General features: G+C 45.8%; 1 protein-coding gene across 1 annotated transcript in view; it reads right to left on the bottom strand.

Annotated features, from left to right (window-relative positions):
• Positions 1 to 18,857, bottom strand: part of uqcc1 (ubiquinol-cytochrome c reductase complex assembly factor 1) — a 96,085-nt gene that overhangs the window by 56,403 nt on the left and 20,825 nt on the right. Inside the window, exon 5 of the mRNA XM_072515561.1 lies at positions 5,902 to 6,010. Within this exon, the coding sequence (XP_072371662.1) occupies positions 5,902 to 6,010 (109 nt within the window). The remainder of the gene's footprint in view (positions 1 to 5,901; positions 6,011 to 18,857) is intronic.

The following is an 18,857-nucleotide window of genomic DNA, read 5'->3' as shown; positions in this document are numbered from 1 at the left end:
ATTTAGACATGAATGAAAGAGGGTTAATCAGTAAGTTTGCCGGGATACGAAAATTGGTGGAGAGATCAATAGCGAGGAGGATAGCCTGATTACAGGAGAGAAATGGGCTGATCAGTAGCAAATGGAATTTAATCCGGATAAGCGTGAGATGATGCACTTGGGCAGGACAAACAAGGCAAGGGAATGCATGATAAATGGCAGGACCCTGGAAGCACCGAGGATCAGAGGGACCTTGGTGTGCATGTACGCTGGTCCCTTTAGGTAGTAGAGCAGGTGGATACAGTGATTAAGGAGGCATATGGTACACATCCCTTTAGTAGCCTAGTTTTAAGCGTAGTGTGGTTATGCTGGAACTGTATAAAACGTTGGTTAGACTACGCTTGGAGTGTTGTGTGCAGTTCGGGAATCCACATTATAGGAGGGATGGGACAGCACTTAAAAAAGGTGCGAGGAGATTTACCAGGATGTTGCCTGGGCTGGAGACTTTTAGCTATGAAGAGATTGGATAGACTGGGGTTGTTTTCCTCGGAGCAGAGGAGACTGAGGGGGGACATGAGAGAGATGTATAAAATGAGGGGCATGGATAAAGTAGACAGGAAGAAACCTTTCCCCTTGATGGAGGGATCAATGATCAGGTGGCTAAATTTAAGGTAAGGGACAGGAAGTCTAGAGGGGACGTGAGAAAAAGCTTTTCACCCAGAGGAGGTCCTGATTCCCAGTAATTCCAGTTTCGCTCGGGCTCCTTGATGCCATACTCGGTCAAACGCTGCCTTGATGTCAAGGGCAGTCACTCCCACCTCACCTCTGGCATTCAGCTCTTTTGTCCATGCTTGAACCAAGGCTGTAATGAGGTCAGGAGCTGAGTGACCCTGGCGGAACCCAAACTGAAAGTCCGTGAGCAGGTTATTGCTGAGTAAGTGCCGCTTGATAGCACGGTTGGTGATTCCTTCCAACACTTTGCTGATGGAGGAGAGTCGACTGATAGGGCGGTAATTGGTTGGATTGGATTTGTCCTATTTCTTGTGTACAGGACACACCTGGGCAATTTTCCACATTGCTGGGTAGATGCCCAGTGTTGTACCTGTACTGGAACAGCTCGGCTAGGGGTGCGGAAAATCTGGAGCACAAGTCTTCAGTACTATTGCCGGAATATTGTCGGGGCCCATAGTCTTCGCAGTATCCAGTGCCTTCAGCCGTTTCTTGATATCACGTGGAGTGAATCGTGTTGGCTGAAGACTGGCAACTGTGATGCTGGGGACCTCTGGAGGAAACAGAGATGGATCATTCACTCGGCACTTCTGGCTGAAGGTTGTTGCGAATTCTTCAGCCTTATCTTTTGTGCTAGTCTCCAACTGGATGTGGCAGGGCTGCAGAACTTAGATCTGATGCGTTTGTTGTGGAATTGCTGAGCTCTGTCTATTACTTGCTGCTTATGCTGTTTGGCACACGGGTAATCCTGTGCTTCATCAGGGGTTGACATCTCATTTACTGGTATGGCTGGTGTTGCTCCTGGCATGCTCTCCTGCACTCTCCATTGAACCAGGGTTGATCCCCTGGCTTGGTGGTAATGGTGGAGTGGGGCATATGCCAGGCCATGAGGTTGCAGATTGTGGTTGATACAATTCTGCTGCTGTTGATGGCCCACAGCGCCGCGTGGATGTCCAACCTTGAGTTGCTAGATCTGTTCGAAGTGTAATCCATTTAGCACAGTAGTAGTACCACACAACATGATGGGAGGCCATCCTCAATGTGAAGAAGTGACTTTGTCTCCACAAGGACTGTGCAATGGTCACTTCTACCGATACTGTCATGGACAGATGTATCAGGTTGATGACAGGCAGGTTGGTGAGGAGGAGGTCAAGTATGTTTTTCCCTTTTGTTGGTTCCCTCACCACCTGCTGCAGTCCCAATCTTGCAGCTATGCCATTTAGGACCCAGCCAGCTCAGTCTGTGGTGGCATTACCGAGCCACTCTTGGTGATGGACACTGAAGTCCCCAACCAGAGCATATTCTGCGCCCTTGCCGCCCTCCGTGCTTCTCCCAAGTGGTGTTCAACATGGAGGGGTGCTGATTCATCAGCTCAGGGGTGGATGGTATGTGGTAATCAGCAGGAGGTTTCCTTGCCATGAGACTTCAGGGGTCTAGAGTTGATGTTGACGACTCCTGGGGCAACTTCCTCCTGACTGTACACCACCGTGCCGTCACCTCTGCTGGGTCTGTCTTGCCAGTGAGACAGGAGATTCCCATGAATGGTGATAATGGTGTCTGGGACATCGTCTGTAAGGTATGATTCTGAGAGTATGACTGTATCAGGCAGTTCCTTGACTAGTCTGTGAGGCAGCTCTCCCAATTTTGGCACAAGCCCCCAGATGTTAGTCAGGAGGACCTTGCAGGGTCGGCAGGGCTGGGTTTGCCGTTGTCGTTTCTGGTTCCTGGTTTGATGCCGGCTGGTCCGTCCGGTCTCATTCCTTTTTTGTGTTTTTGTAGTGGTTGAATTCAGCTGAATGGCTTGCTGGGCCATTTCAGAGTCAACCACATTGCTGTGGGTCTGGAGTCACATGTAGGCCAGACCGGGTAAGGATGGCAGGTTTCCTTCCCCAATCGACATTAGTGAACCAGATGAGTTTTTACGACAATCGTAAACTGTTTCATGGTCGTTAGACTTTTAATTCCAGATATTTTATTGAGTTTAAATTCCACCACCTAGAAGCGGAAGGTGCAGTGGGCTGGAGCTGGTATACGTATTTACCAGGACTTAACCATGGAGTTGGCAAGGAGACGGGCGGCCATCGGCCGAATGGATGGCACTGCATAACAGCGGGATGCGATTCGGCATAGTGTACCCAGCTAAGGTGAGGGTGACCAACAACTCCAGATGTTATTTTGAGATGTTGGAAGTGGCGGTGGCATTTGTGAAGGCAGAAGGACTGGGGCAGAAGTGAGAAATGGGACTGAGGGTTGATCTTGGACTGAGGGTGGGGGTGCGGAAGATTGTATATAGTTCTATTTTTTATTACATGTTGTTAAATGTGTTAAATGGGGTGAAGCTGCCTATTTGGTCAAGATGTGATTTTTTACAATGATGGGTTTGTGTGTTTGCACTGGGTTTGTGTGTTTGAAGGGGATTTCGTTGTTTTCCTCGGACCAGGTAGGAGAGGGGAGTGAGGCCTGGGCAGGGGCCTTCACACTAGCTAGCTCAAGCAGGCTAGTGAACGGGAATGTGGTGGGGGGGGCTGTGGTCATTGGAGCTTGGTCGAACAGGTTTCGATGGGCCTAGGAGGTGTGAAAAGTGGGGGGAGGGGACTGATACTGGGTGAGGTGTTTTCGAGAGGAAGTGGATGAGGGGGTTCTGGGAAGGGGGTTGAGGTATTCGATGGCAACAAAGTGACGGGGCAGCCTAAGCTCATGAGCAAGGCCCGGAGTTGATGATGATGGCGGATTGGAGGAGCGGGGAGGGCGAGAGACGCCTGGTTAGGATAGTTACGTGGAATGTCAGGGGTGTATTGAAGGGAGGTTTCAGGGTCATCTCGGGGGTAGTGCTCGTGAACTTGGAACCAGGGCCCCAAGAAACCATTTTCGGGATGGTGGACCGGCTCGTGCTGCAGGTGGCTGCGAGGACAGATGTTTTAGCCTTCGCCCGGAGGTGGGTCCTGTTGGGGTGAAAGTCAGCTTATCCACCCTGTGCCTCGCCTTGGCGGGGGGGACCTACTGGAATTTATTTTGACTCTAGAGAAGAAGTTTGAGCTGAGGGGGATGAGGAAAGGGTTCTACAATTGATGAGGACTGTTTATTATCCACTTTCGAGAATTGGGTGCCATTGAACATTAGGGGACGGGGGAAGGGGGTGGGTATTGTTGTCTTTGATTACATTGTTTACTGATTATGAGGGGCATAGACAGAGTGGATAGTCAGAGGCTTTTCCCCGGGGTAGAGGGGTCAATTGCTAGGGGGCATAGGTTTAAGGTGAGAGGGGCAAGGTTTAGAGTAGATGTACGAGGCAAGTTTTTTTACGCAGTGGGTAGTGGGTGCCTGGAACTCGCTACCGGAGGAGGTGGTGGAAGCAGGGACGATAGTGACATTTAAGGGGCATCTTGACAAATACATGAATAGGATGGGAATAGAGGGATACGGACCCAGGAAGTGTAGAAGATTGTAGTTTAGTCGGGCAGCATGGTCGGCACGGGCTTGGAGGGCCGAAGGGCCTGTTCCTGTGCTGTACGTTTCTTTGTTCTTTGATTGACTGTTAATTGTTTCTACCTGGAATGTACAGGTCTGGATATTGAGCAGGGTGCTGTTTGTGCTTGGGGGATTGTTCTTGTATCTGGTTTTTTTTATTTGATTGTTTATTTGATGAAAATGTTGAAAATGAGGAGAATAAAAAGATGTTTAAAATTTTTAAAAAAAATTCCACCACCGCACCCGTGTCCCCATGCTCATTACACTGGATGTATGCATTACTGGTCCAGCGACAATAGACTATTACACTGGATGTATGCATTACTGGTCCAGCGACAATAGACTATTACACTGGGTCTCTGCATTACTGGTCCAGCAACAATAGACTATTACACTGGGTCTCTGCATTACTGGTCCAGCGACAATAGACTATTACACTGGGTCTCTGCATTACTGGTCTAGCGACAATAGACTATTACACTGGGTCCCCATTGTTGAATATACTTAAGGCTGGGATAGACAGATTTTTGGTCTCCCAGGGAATCAAGGGATAAGGGGAGCAGACAGAAAGCCAGGATCAGCCATAATCGTTCAGACTCGACAGGATGTGCGGTCTATTCCTCCTTTTCTGGGATCGTCCACTGTCCAAGCACAAATTTAATAAAGGTAATTGGAGTTGGGGAGTGGACATCTGATCAGGTTGGAAAGCAAACAAGGACAGAACTTGGAGGAAGCTAAATGTCTACGTTTAAGATCTAATAAGCAAATTAAAATCTAAAATACAACATTTAATGTATCTGCAGCCCATGATTGGTATTCTTATTGGCCTGCAGGGGCGAGGGGCTGTGAAAGCATTTGGTCTTGGCAGGAGTGAACAACAAGTTTTCGGTACCGTTTGATAATTGAACTTTCCCCAAATGCAATGTAAGCATGACAATGTGTGCCAAAGAATTGCGACACAGGAACAAATACAATAAGTATTGTTTCATGCGGCTAAACAGGTTCTGAAGGAAGGTCATCAACCTGAAACGTTAATTTTGCTTCCCCCTCCATGGAAGCTTGCTGACCTGCTGAGTATTTCCAGCATTTTCGGTTTACATTTGAGATTTTCAGCGCCCACAGTTCTTCTCCTTGTATTCGTGGCGAATCATTGTCCGGAACGTGGATTCTAACCCACAGCTTCACTGAACGCCAAATGTACAACAGAATGCACAAGCACCCATACTCAGCACATCGCTGAATCATAGAATCTTACAGCATAGAGGAAGGCCAATTAGCCCCCATGCCCGTGTCCGGTCTTTGAAAAAGCTATCCAATTAATTCCCACTCACTTGGTTAGCTTTCCCCATAGCCGTGAATTGGTTTCCTTTTCAAGTAGTTATCCAATTCCCTTCTGAAAGCTATGAGTGAATCTGCTTCCATTGCCCTTTCAGGCAGTGCATTCCATGTTGCAGCCTGCTGCGTCAAAAAAATAAAATCTAACCTCCCTCTGGTGATTTTACCAATCAGCTTAACCGGTCTTATGACCTATCCTCTGCCAAAAACAAACTTCTGAAAAGCAGCATAAGGTTTCAACAAGGAGTAAATGATCCACACATATATATCGTCAAATATTTCTCCTGATTAATCACTCACTGGGGTGACTTGTTCTTGGATAACATATGATAGTTTGCATGTCTACTATTTATCAAGTGAAAACATCTTCCAGATGTGTTACTAACTTACCCCCATTACTTTACCCCGTTGCTCCAGGTCCTCCCACATGGAGTGCACAATGTACTTGCACATATATTTCCCCTCTCGTCCTTCCTGCTTCATACGCACCAGGGCCATCCTGGAAAAACAAAAGCAAGGCTGGGCTAAGAAGCAGAATAACCTTCCTCCTAAAGGACTCTTCTTGGAGAAGGGCTTACATTTCACGCTAGTCAAGTTGAGGGACACAGGTGACAAAAGAATGGAATCCCTTCTATTTCAGACAACATATGGCATCTATATAGAACCTTTAACATAGTGAGACTTCACAAGGCACTTGCTAACAAACATAATTTGACACTGAGCAAAAGAAGGAAATATTAGCACAGATGACCAAAATGTATCACTGTTGGACTGCAGAAACTGCAACAGTCAGTATGTGCATGACAAGGTTCCGCATAAAACGTGATGGCTGGACAATCTGTTTATACTGACTGTTTTGTAAACACCCCATTTTGCTTGTAAAGTTCTACCTGTTGCATGTTTTCTGCCCTATTATTCCCATTTCTGCACACAGTTCCACTCTGAAAACCATCCTTCTGTCACTGACCTTTTCACTGTTACGTTTTATTCCATATCTTCTTCCTGCTCTTGAAGGGCTGAATGAAGCAAGGGAGACCATGTAGCCAAACAATGGCCAAAGCATCAATTCAGAACCGATCAGCAACTCTCGCTGATCGGAAATGCAGCCCTCTTAAAAATTAAATGTTTCTTTGTTTGAAAAGCCGGACTGGGTCACAGAGGGGTATATTTAAACTACACTGGGGAGTACTGACGATATAGAGACCCTGGAGAAGATGCAAAAAAGATTTACAAGGATAATACCAAAACTGAGAGGTTGTATCTATCTGAAAAGGTGGAAGAATATGGAACTTTTTTCTATAGTCTGAGGGCTGACCTGATAGATGTCTTAAGATTTTGAATAATAATCTTTATTAATAATAATCTTTATTATTGTCACAAGCAGGCTTACATTAACACTGCAATGAAGTTACTGTGAAAATCCCCTACTTGCCACACTCCGGCGCCTGTTCGGGTACACGGAGGAGGAATTCAGAATGTCCAATTCACCTGACAGCACGTCTTTCGGGACTTGTGGGAGGAAACCGGAGCACCCGGAGGAAACCCACGCAGATATGGGGAGAAGGTGCAGACAAGACATAGACAGTGACCCAAGCGGGAATTGAACCTGGGACCCTGGTGCTGTGAAGCAACAGTGCTAACCACTGTGCTACCATGCTGCCCCATGCAAAGAAAATGTTTCCACCTGCGAGGCAGACCAGAGCTAAGATCATAATTGAGATAGTCACTGATACATTCAATAGTTAATTAGTGCACAGAAAGCTCCCACAAACATGATAATGATCTGTTTTAATAACACTGGCTGAGGGGTAAACATTGGCCAGGAAAGTATGTAACAAGGAGATGCAAGAGTGTTGAAAAAGAACAATGGGGAATGGCCAATGCATGATGGTGTCACATGTGAGAAGACAACCTCATGTTATACAATATCCCCAGGTTCATACGGCAGCTATACAGTGGATAAAGACATGCATTGCCCAATGGTAGGGGAGTGGGGGGGTGGGGGGGGGGGGGGGGGGGGAGTCTGCTCACAACACCATGGGGAACCTTTTTCCACTGAAGATTGACAGTCACAACATTCTTTCCAGGACTCAAAGCTCAGAATGTCATGGCACACAGCAGTGTGCTGAGGCAATTACACTTTGAGGAATTTTCCAGTTAGTTTTTAGTAGATTGAGCACCTGCATTATGTACTCTTCATGCATTAATTTGAATTTGCAACTGAGAGCTCCAAGACGGTAATTTCTGATGCAGGAAGAGCCTTGCGCCACACGCCATGACTTCATTTCGCAATTCGCTTTTCCAGATTAGGTGGTGAGGTCACCAGCTGGGAGCCTACAGCATGGCCAGGAAGGGTGTACCCTAACCTGCTGGCAGCTTACACACTGGTGAGTTCATATTTTCAATACTTCCATTTAACTTTGATTAATTAAAATGCTTTTAAGTGGAAGAGACTTATGTCAGTTATCATGACTGCGAATTTACCGACACAGTTATTCAAGGGGAGTAAATTCAAACCTAATCCACAGAAACAATGTTTCAGAGGGAAAGTGATCAATATATAGAGCAGGCTCACCAGGGAGTCGGTGAAACAACATTGATTCATTGAAATGCAAATGAGATTTATTTCAGATCATTTTGGGATCCATTCTCCGAGTCATTTGAAACATAACGTGTGGAGAGAGCTTGGGAGGAACAGGTGGCTTTGGACTCATGGTTCTAAAGTTCTCAACTACTAGGGCTTTCCTTGCCTTAAATGGGGATTGATCAATGTGATTTATCAACCATTCCATTGTCCAACTACCATGGTGGCAAAAGGTGAACTAGTTGGATTATTGTCTTTTATAATCCAGCAATTCACATGCTCATGCATGTCTAAAACGCAGATGTACTGAGATATCATCACTGGAGTACCAAGCTGTTAGTGGCTTCATATTCTTTTGTGGATTCTCTCATGACTGAGGAATCCGAAGCGAGATTGGCATGGATGGCCACAGAATTGGCAGCTCGTTTTGTCGCTGTTGGTGCTTAAAGGAAACGTTCTGTTAGCTGTGCCACCTCTGGCCTGCCTCTGGGCATGTTGGGTGTTGAAGCTTGGCATAAATGGGACTCATGATTAACCAAATTGGATTTGATTGAATTTGTTTATTGTCACATGTACCGAGGTACAGTGAAAAGTATTGTTCGGCATACAACAGCCCAAACAGATCATTCCATACATGAAAAAACAACATAGGGCAAACATAAATAATGTAAATACATAGACACAGGCATCGGGCGAAGCATACAGGAGTGTAGTATTACTCAGAAGAGAAGATGTGTGACAAGGTCAGATTAGTCCAGAAGAGGGTCATTTAAGACTCTGGCAACAGCGGGGAAGAAGCTGTTTTTGAATCTGTTAGTGCGTGTTCTTAGACTTTTGTATCTCCTGCCCGATGGAAGAAGTTGGAAGAGTGAATAAGTCGGGTGGGAGGGGTCTTTGATTATGCTGCCCACCTTTCCCAAGGCAGCGGGAGGTGTAGACGGAGCCAATGGATGGGAGGCGGGTTTGCATGATGGACTGGGCTGTGTTCACGACTCTGTAGTTTCTTACGGTCTTGGGACGAGCAGTTGCCATACCAGGCTGTGATGTAGCCAGATAGATGCTTTCTATGGTGCATCTGTAAAAATTGGTAAGAGTCATAGAATTTACAGTGCAGAATGAGGCTATGAGGCCCATCGAGTCTGCACCAGCTCTCGGAAAGGGCACCCTACCTAAATCCACACCTCCACCCTATCCCCGTAACCCCACCTAACCTTTTTGGACACTTTAGGACAATTTTGCGTGGCCAATCCACCTAACCTGCACATCTTTGGACAGTTGGAGGAAACCGGAGCACCCGGAGGAAACCCACGCAGACACGGGGAGAACGTGCAGACTCTGCACAGACAGTGACCCAAGCAGGAATCGAACTTAGGTCACTGGAGCTGTGAAGCAACTGTGCTACCATGCCGCCGCAATGTGGACATGCCAAATTTCCTTAGTTTCCCAAGAAAGCACAGGCGCTCTTTGTTTTCTTGGTCGTAGAGTTGAAGTGGGTGGACCAGGACAGATTGTTGGTGATGTGCACGCCTAGGAATCTGAAGCAGTCAACCATCTCCACCTTAGCTCCATTGATACAGACAGGGGTGCATATGATACTTTGCTTCCTGAAATCAATGACCAGCTCTTCCGCTTTGCTGACATTGAGGGAGAGATTGTTGTCATTACACCACTCCACTAGGATCTCTATATCTCTCCTGTATTCGGACTCATTGTTGTTCCGAGATCCGACCCACCACGGCAGTGTCATCAGCAACCTTGCAGATGGAGTTGGAGCCAAATTTTGCCAGACAGTCGTGTGTGTATAAGGAGTATAGTAGGGGGCTAAGTACGCAGCCTTGCTGGGCCCCGATATTGAGGACTATTCTGTTTATCCTTACGGAGTGTGGTCTATGGGTCAGGAAGCCAAGGATCCAGTTGCAGAGAAAGGAGCCAAATCCTAGGTTTTGGAGCTGTGATAGGAGTTTGGCTGGGATTATGTTGTTGAAGACGGAGCCCTAGTCAATTTTGTCAATTGTCGTGCTTGCCTCCACATGGCCACTCGGTTGCAGTGTCATCCCAAAAGAGTTTACCAACGCAGAGATTTGTGAGCTTTATTTTAGGGCGTCCTGGTATTTGAACTGACCACCTTAACTTTGTTTGAAAACCATGCAGGAGACATGGCCTGCAGTCTAATTTTCTGGAGGGTGGTCTCCATGCTGTTGAACCCAGCACAATGAAAGACCTCATTGTGTGTGATTTTGCCCTGCCATCTATTTCTCATGATGGGCCTCGGGTATCTTTGGTGGTAGCGTTCCAGAGCTTTGATGCATGCACGGAGATCTTCATCAGTAGTGGCATCCCTCGAGAGCACATGGACATCTATCGACTGACCATCATCCAAGGACCACCTATATGTGGGGTGACTGCACCTGTCACTTTGTCCGTTTCCTATCGCCTTAGGAATTGATTGTATGTCTGTAGGTCACACTTTACATCCTAACCCACACGTGTTGCTGCCCCTATTCTCTCAGCGGCTCTTGCAGGATTCCAGTGAAGACGAGGATCCAGGACGTCTGGGCAGCTGCAGTGAATGGCCAGTGTCGGATGCTTCACTACTTTCATCAATTGCCACAATCTACGGTGTGTTATATCCATCAAATGTACCAAATGTTTGAATCTGTCACCTTCATGCCACACTCGACTGTTTTACCCTTTCACCGTCCGTCCTCCAACCACTGTGAGGTGGAGGTTAAAAGGGTCCACCTTGAGAAGGACTTGAAATGAGAGACTGTAGATTCAGAGAGGGCTTTTAACCAGACATCAGTCTTCAGGTTGCTATTGAGGCATTACCTATCTGGTGAACAAAGTCAGAATCTCCTCACAACCTTTGAACCCAAAATCCCTCTCTTGGAAAAAAATAGGTGTTACATTCCTGAAGTTGGTGAAGGAAGAATCCAAAGCCAGTTGTTACTTGGAATAGGTTTATTAAGAGTGAAACATCACAGGTATATGTCTCTTGACTCCATTCCAATCATGTCAGTAAGAGTCTCTTTATATGTGCTCAAATAATCGTCCAATCAATGCCCTACACCTGAAAGGACTTAATTTCAATTGATACAATTAACAAGTATGAACACAAATCCTTTTATGAATTAATCTATGTCATTGATGACCACTAACTAAAACCAACCGTGACCAGTATTTCTTTATCCTCTTTGTTGCCTTTCTGACTGCACTTAAGCTACAACATAATGAAGCTGTGTCGGGGTGAATTTTGCTGCCCATAGTCACTAGAGGGAGCCATACACCATCTGTACCATCATTAAGAGTTAGGTTCAAGGCAAGCATTGCCAGAAGCCATAGTTACATAAAATAATTTATGCTTTGACCAACTGATTTGTTACTATCCCATAATAGACTGAAAATGTAAACCGTGTTCACTGCTGATAAAGATCTGTCAAAAACAAGACAGTGGTCGAATGAGGGCAAAGCATAAAAACGATCATAATCTTAAATCATTTTCCCTTAAAAGCACGCAATTTCCATGCAGAGGTATTCCTGATGGTATAGGCAGTCATAGCAAGCACATTAACTTTAAACATGAGGATTAGCAACAAAAAAATGGTACAAATATGGATGAACAAAGTCCTTCATTGCATCCGTCCTGAAATACCTACCTTCCTCCACCCATCAAGTTTCACCAATGATTCTAAGACTTGTGTTTTTATTTATCTGGAAGTCTGGTTGAGGAATTTAACATTGGTGTCTGCCTTCCTCCAACTCTGGTCCCTGCATCCCACCACAGTCAGCCATGACTTCTGTTGGCCAACCCCAAGCTCTGGAATTCCCTCCCTAAACCTCTCTACCCCCCCTCTCTTCTTTTAAGACACTCCTTTGAGTGTCTTCATCATCAGTCCCAATGTTTCCTTTTTGTAGCTTGATGTCAGAGTATGTATGTGCCTGTGAAGCAGCTTGGGTCATACCACCATAAAGGCACTATATAAATGCAAGTTGTTGCATACTGGTTTGAAGCAGTGTGTCTTTCACAGGGGTTATGAAGAACTTTCGGAGTGCATATTTTCTGTATTAGGTATGGTTTTGGGCATCGGCATGCTCTCAACTCAACCGCCTCAGGAGATTGAAAAGCCAAAGCTTGTCCCAGCTTTCATAGCTGGTCCAGGGAATCCTCCTCCTGATGCAGGGCAGCACGGTAGCATAGAGGGCAGCAGGGTAGCATAGTGGTTAGCACAATTGCTTCACAACTCCAGGGTCCCAGGTTCGATTCCCGGCTTGGGTCACTGTCTGTGTGGAGTCTGCACGTTCCCCCCGTGTCTGCGTGGGTTTCCTCCGGCAGCTCCGGTTTCCTCCCACAGTCCAAAGATGTGCAGGTTAAGTGGATTGGCCACGATCAATTGCCCTTAAGTGTTCAAAATTGACCTTAGTGTTGGGTTGGGTTATGGGGATAGGGTGACGGCGTGGGCTTGGGTAGGGTGCTCTTTCCAAGAGCCGGTGCAGACTCAATGGGCCGAATGGCCTCCTTCTGCACTGTAAATTCTATGATCGGATACTGCAGAGGACAGGGAGCAACAATACAGGACCTATCATAAAATCATACAGCACAGGTGGTCATCATTCGCCACAGGGGGTCATCATTCACCACATCATGCTTTGCCAGGTCTTTGAAAGAGTATCTAGTCAGTCTCAATTTGATGCAAAGACAATGAATAATTACATCCTCCGTCCAGAATGCTATGACGAAGATTTCCAGTTCATTTTCAGTTATTAATAATATACCTTTTTAAAAACAAGGGCTAAAACTTACATTATGAGGACAGGTTGCATCGACTAGGTTGATTTCCCTCAATGCTGGTGGAATCCAGAGAAAGAGGGCATTACCTTAAAATTGCATCTATGTCATGCATGGATGATGTCAGGAAGCACTTCTTCACACAACGCATAATTAAAATCTGTAACTCCCACTCCCAAAAACTGCTGAGGCTGGTTTAACCTCGTACTGTACTAGCAGCTTAACCAAGCTTGGGGACTACCAAAATCAATGTCACAGGAAATTATAGAAGTAGCACGGTGCTGGAGTTACCAGAACATGTGTAGCAGGGAGATACTGCACAGAGTGACTATGATTTAATCAATGTGGATGAAGCTTATTTGATAGTTGTCTGAACTATGAAACATTGATTTCACAGCCTATGGATTCCAGCATTCATATCTTTTTTAATCGTCAATATACCATGGGGTTGTAGGAATTAGTTTTATTTCGATATTGATCCTTTTCTCAGGCTAAGACATGGTGGTATTGATGAATCACACCTTCAATTGATACACGTGCATGTTTTTAAAAAAATCTATTCATGCCATGTGGCTGACACTGACAAGGCTGACATTCATTGCTCATCCTTAGTCACCCAGAGAAGGCTGAGCCTGAACTTTGAACTGCAATGGTTGCCAGAGTGGGAATTCTAGGGTGATGCTGACATATGTTTAAGGCCCAAAGAACACTAGGTTGTACAACAGTTAAAATGGTCAGAGATTAGGGCAGTAGGAATATTGAATACTATCCAAATTTGTTTTCTTTTTGAGATTGTATATCATTTGAATGCTTTGATTCAAGTCTTGGCCTGGCTCAGTGATGGTCCCAAGATCCGTGATTCAAGCCCAACTCGAGTACATAATCAAAAATGACAGGTTTGTGCAGTACAGAAGGAATTTTGCACTGTCAGAGCCATCATCTATCGAATAGGAGGTTAAACCTGGGTCCCATCCGTCTAACCAGATGGATAAAATAGATCTCAAGACAACATTTAAAGAACATTGAGTTCTTAGATCTAAGCCAACAGTCATCTCACAATCAAAACAGATTAACTGGTCATTCATTGCTAGCACGGGCTGAATGGGCCAAATGGCCGCCCGCACTGTATGATTGTACAGTTTCAAAGTTATTGGTGGAATCTTGTTTTGCCCAACTTGACTGTTGTGCTCACCTATGTTACAACTACGCTTTTTAAATATTAATTGATGGGATGTGGACGTCGCTGCAAAGCCAGCATTCATTGCCCATCCGCAACTGTCCCCGAGAAGGTGGCGGTGAACTGACTTCTTGAACCGCTGCAGTCCAGCTGGTGTAGGCACACCTACAGTGCTGTTAGGGAGGGAGTTCCAGGATTTTGATGCAGCAACAGTGAAGGAACATCTGTCAGGCTGGTGTGTGGCTTGAAGGAGGACCTGCAGCTGGTGGTGCCCCCATGCATCTGCTGCCCTTATCCTGGTGTGGTAGAGATTGCGAGTTTCAAAGGTGCTATCGAAGGAGCCTTAATGGATTTCTGCAATGCATCTTGTAGATGGTACACTCTGCTGCCACTGTGCATCAATGGTGGAGGGAGTGAATGGGTGGCGGCAATCTTTTTGAGTGCTTTTGGAGCCATACTCATCCAGGCAATTGGAGACTATTCCATCACACTCCTGACTCATACATTGTAGCCACAGTATTTATACAGCTGGTCCAGTTCAGGTTTGGTCAATGGTAGCCCTGAGGAACTTTGGTAGTAGGGGGTTCAGCGATGATAATACCATTGAATGGCACGGGGTTATGGTTAGATTCTCACTTGTCGGAGATGGTCATTGACTGGCACTTTAAAAGTAATAAATTGGTTATAGAGCACTGTGGGACAGCCAAATGTGACAGGCACTACATAAATGCGAGTTCTTTCTTTAATTGGTACCCTACAATTCACAGCAAGCCATCAAGATTACATTACATGTTGACTTTGGTGTCTATAAAGAGTCGTTGTATGCCCAGTGCCGTCAACCAGATTTTCTTAATATAAACCTGTTGTAACGGCATCATAAATCCCCTTTAATATTCCTGGAGTTTACTACTAAAAGATGCAAAAGAGAGTTGTCGAAATTCAACAGCATTAACAATACAAAAATTATGAATCATCAGATTCAATTGTAGCACAATTACAGATTGATGAGAAAAAAACATTTTTAAATTAATAAGTTATTGCCAATCAGTACATTCCCACAGGAAAATACCAGCTCTCCACTCATAAAGATCTCTAAGCCACCTGATTAGATTACACCCTGTAATCACTCCCAGGTAGCCATCATTCTATCACCAGCAATATTTTTCTTTAAGTTACAAATCTCACCAGCAATCGCCAGCCCTGCTGTGTGAAAGTACTGAAAAGAACCAGAATTTCCCCAAACAATCATTAAAGTACATAGATGATATAAAAGGATGCCTGGGAGGGAGCAGAGAGGATCAGCAATCAATCTACGGGTCCCTGCTAACATGCATAAGCTGATGAAAATTCACAGTCTAGTGCCCTGCCCAGGCTGGAGTGTAATAAGCTGTAACTCACTTGCAGGTGTACGATTTAGGAGATTTAAAAAAAACTTGTGCATTGCTGAAGAAAAGTGGAAACTACTCGGAGAAGTTTAAAAAAACATCGTAGTTTAAAAAAAAATCGGCAAGAGGCAATTATGGGCAGCTCAATGGCCTTTTGACTGTTCTTTAGTTTTGAAGGCTATTTTAAACCAGCAAGGCCTGATATCATTGGAGGAGTGAGCTTGACACTGGCGGAGCTGAAATAACACACTTAAGGTGAGCCCCATTAGATTAATGAGTGTTTCTCGTGTGTTAACTCAGCTCCTTTCCTTTTACAGTCAGACACTTACTCATGCTGGTACCTCCAATGACATCCCTACTCAGGGTTGGTATAAGGCATCCAGAAACGAACATAAGAAAAGAAAATCCTTATTCGGACTATTGCTCTCTAAATAGGATCGGAGTAGAATCTTGCTGTGTGTAATGGGAACCTCTCGAGATTGTGCAAGGTGTGATTTAAATGCAAATTCTTTCAGCCACGGCTCAGTTTGGTTGCACTCTCGCCCGAGTCAGGTTTTGGGTTCAAACCTCACCTTTCGGAAGGAATGTTGAATTGGGGCTCATTTCCCCTCTCTGGTGGATGGAAATGGCACTATTACAAAGAGAGGGGGGGGGAGAAGAGAGATGATGATCATCTGGTCATTGTCACATTGCTGTTTGCGGGAGCTGATGGCGCAAATCAGTATCTGGAGGTTCTTGTACTTTCCAAACAATTAAATGAGCATAGGAGATAGTTATGTTAAAACAAATCTGGAGCCCCCCCTCTCCCCGTTACTATTTGCACTAGCTATAGAACCACGAGCTATGGCGCTGAGAGCCTCGAGGAATTGGTGGGGTGGAACATCGGGTTTCGCTATATGTGGATGATTTGCTCCTGTACATTTCAGACCCTGTGGAGGGGATGGGGGAGGTTCTGCAGATCCGGAGGGATTTTTGTAGTTTTTCAGGGTACAAACTGAACATGGGAAAGAGCGAGTTGTTTGTGACCCAGGCCAAGAGGCAGGAGGAGAGACTGAAAGAGCTGCCGCTCAGGATGGTAGAGAAAAGTTTTTGTTACCTGGGTATACAGGTGGCCAGGAAATGGGATGCCCTGCACAGGCTCAACCTGACCCGGTTGGTGGAGCAAATGGAAGGGGACTTTAAAAAGGTGGGACATGCTCCCGCTGTCACTGGCTGGGAGGGTGCAGACCGTGAAAATGACTGTCCTCCCCAGATTTTTGTTTGTCTTTCAGTGCCTCCCCATCTTCATTTACAAGGCCTTTTTTAAACGGGTGAGTAGGATCATTATGGGCTTTGTATGGGCGAATAAGACCCCGCGAGTAAGGAGATGTCGCCGACCTGTTACTCCACAAGTCCGGTGGTGGTGGCGACACTGCGGATCTGGGGGCAGTGGAGGAGGTACAAGAAGGTGGAGGGAGCGTCGGTCTGGACCCCGATATGTAACAACCACAGGTTTGTCCTGGGTAGGATGGATGGTGGATTCCAGAGCTGGCAGAGGGCAGGCATCAGAAGGATGGGAGACCTGTTCATAGACGGAAGCTTTCCCAGTTTGAAGGCGCTAGAGGACAAATTTAATCTGCCGCCAGGAAACGCCTTTAAATATCTGCAAGTACGAGCCTTCCTGAAAAAACAGGTAGTGGCCTTTCCGACGCTGCCGCCACGGAGGATACAGGACAGGGTGGTCTCCGGCACCAGGGTGGGGGAGGGGACGGTGTCGGATATCTATCAGGAACTACAGGAGGTGGAGGAAACCCGGTGGAGGAGCTCAAGGGCAAGTGGGAGGAGGAGCTAGGTGAGGAGTTGGAAGCGGGTCTGTGGGCAGAGGTCCTGGGCAGGGTTAATTCCTCCTCATCATGTGCCAGGCTCAGTCTAATTCAATTTAAGATGGTCCACCGGGCACCCATGACAGCAGCGAGAATGAGCAAGTTTTTTAGGGTAGAGGACAGTTGTATGAGGTGCAAGGGCAGCCCTGCAAACCATGTCCACATGTTTTGGGCATGCCCGGAGCTTAGAGGGTTCTGGCAAGGGTTCGCGAGGGCAATGTCCAAGGTGCTTAACACATGGGTGGTGCCGAGTCCAGAGGTAGCGATCCTTGGAGTGTCAGAGGACCCGTGAGTTCAGGGGGCCGAAAGAGGCCGACGTTTTGGCCTTTGCCTCCCTGGTAGCCCGGAGACGGATTTTATTAATGTGGGGGGACTCGAAGCCCCCGAGTGTAGAGACCTGGGTTAGTGACATGGCTGGGTTTCTCAGCCTCGAGAAAATAAAGTTTGCCTTACGAGGGTCTACGCTGGGGTTCTCTCGGAGGTGGCAGCCGTTCTTCGACTTTCTCGGGGAAAATTAAAATGTCAGCAGCAATCCGTAGGGGGTGGGTGGGTGCTTCATTGGGATGGTGTGGGAAGACTGGGTTGCGTGGGGTAATGTCTATTTAATTGATGTTGTATATTCTCTTTTTACACTATGTTAATATTCACTCGTTTGTTTTGTTATTATTGTTACTACTGTTTTATTATGAAAAATTCTGCAAAACCTTAATCAAAATACTTTAAAAACAAAAACAAATCTGGAGCCATTAATAAAGCAGACAGTTACAACATTGAAACATCAGTGGTGATAAATGTACTGCTCATGCAATATAATTCACTGACACTGCTGGCGGGAACATCGGCTGTGAATAAATGTGCTGCAGGTTGCAGTAGTCCGATACCATTACAAAGCTAACTGACTGCTTAATTCAAAGCAACCCAAGTTTGTGACAATGATGCAGAAATACTTGTAACAAATCTTTGGGGCTTAATGTTAAAAACATGTGTTTAAACAAATTTACTCCAACGCTGTAATCATTGCTGCAGGTTTGTCAAACAGTTCAATGTCCGGCTCCCGAAGCAGACAGCTTTTGAAAGTGACAACAGGCTGCGTTTCTTGGTTTACGTTGTTTGCAGACAGAAAATGTCAGTTTGTCTCAAAAATAATTTTTATTTAACTGCATCAAGGTTGATTTTCCCAATTAGATTTCACCCTACACAAAATCAGAGTCTGCAGGAGGGAGAGAAATAGGGACACGTAGGAAATGCAAGTAGTAATTATACAGAAATGACCATGGTTGAAATGAGGATTTCATTGCCCTTCTACCTTCTGCACAGATTCCACGAAGCCAAATTTGACCAACAACATAAATGCTATGACTAGAGTAGATCAGAGGTTAGGTATCCTGTAGCGAGTGGCTCACCTCCTAACTTTCCACCTCCTACAATGTGCAAGTCAGGAATGGCTGAGTGGAGTTGCAACAACAAAAAAAAAAACCTGCATTTGTATAGTGTCACTCTCAGGCTGGTAGGCTGAGGGTAGTGGGGGTACCAAAAGGATCAGTGCTCGAGC

The sequence above is a fragment of the Scyliorhinus torazame genome, chromosome 8 (assembly GCF_047496885.1).
Source record: "Scyliorhinus torazame isolate Kashiwa2021f chromosome 8, sScyTor2.1, whole genome shotgun sequence".
In the NCBI taxonomy this organism is placed as follows: domain Eukaryota; kingdom Metazoa; phylum Chordata; class Chondrichthyes; order Carcharhiniformes; family Scyliorhinidae; genus Scyliorhinus; species Scyliorhinus torazame.
This window is presented reverse-complemented; position numbering and strand designations above follow the sequence as displayed.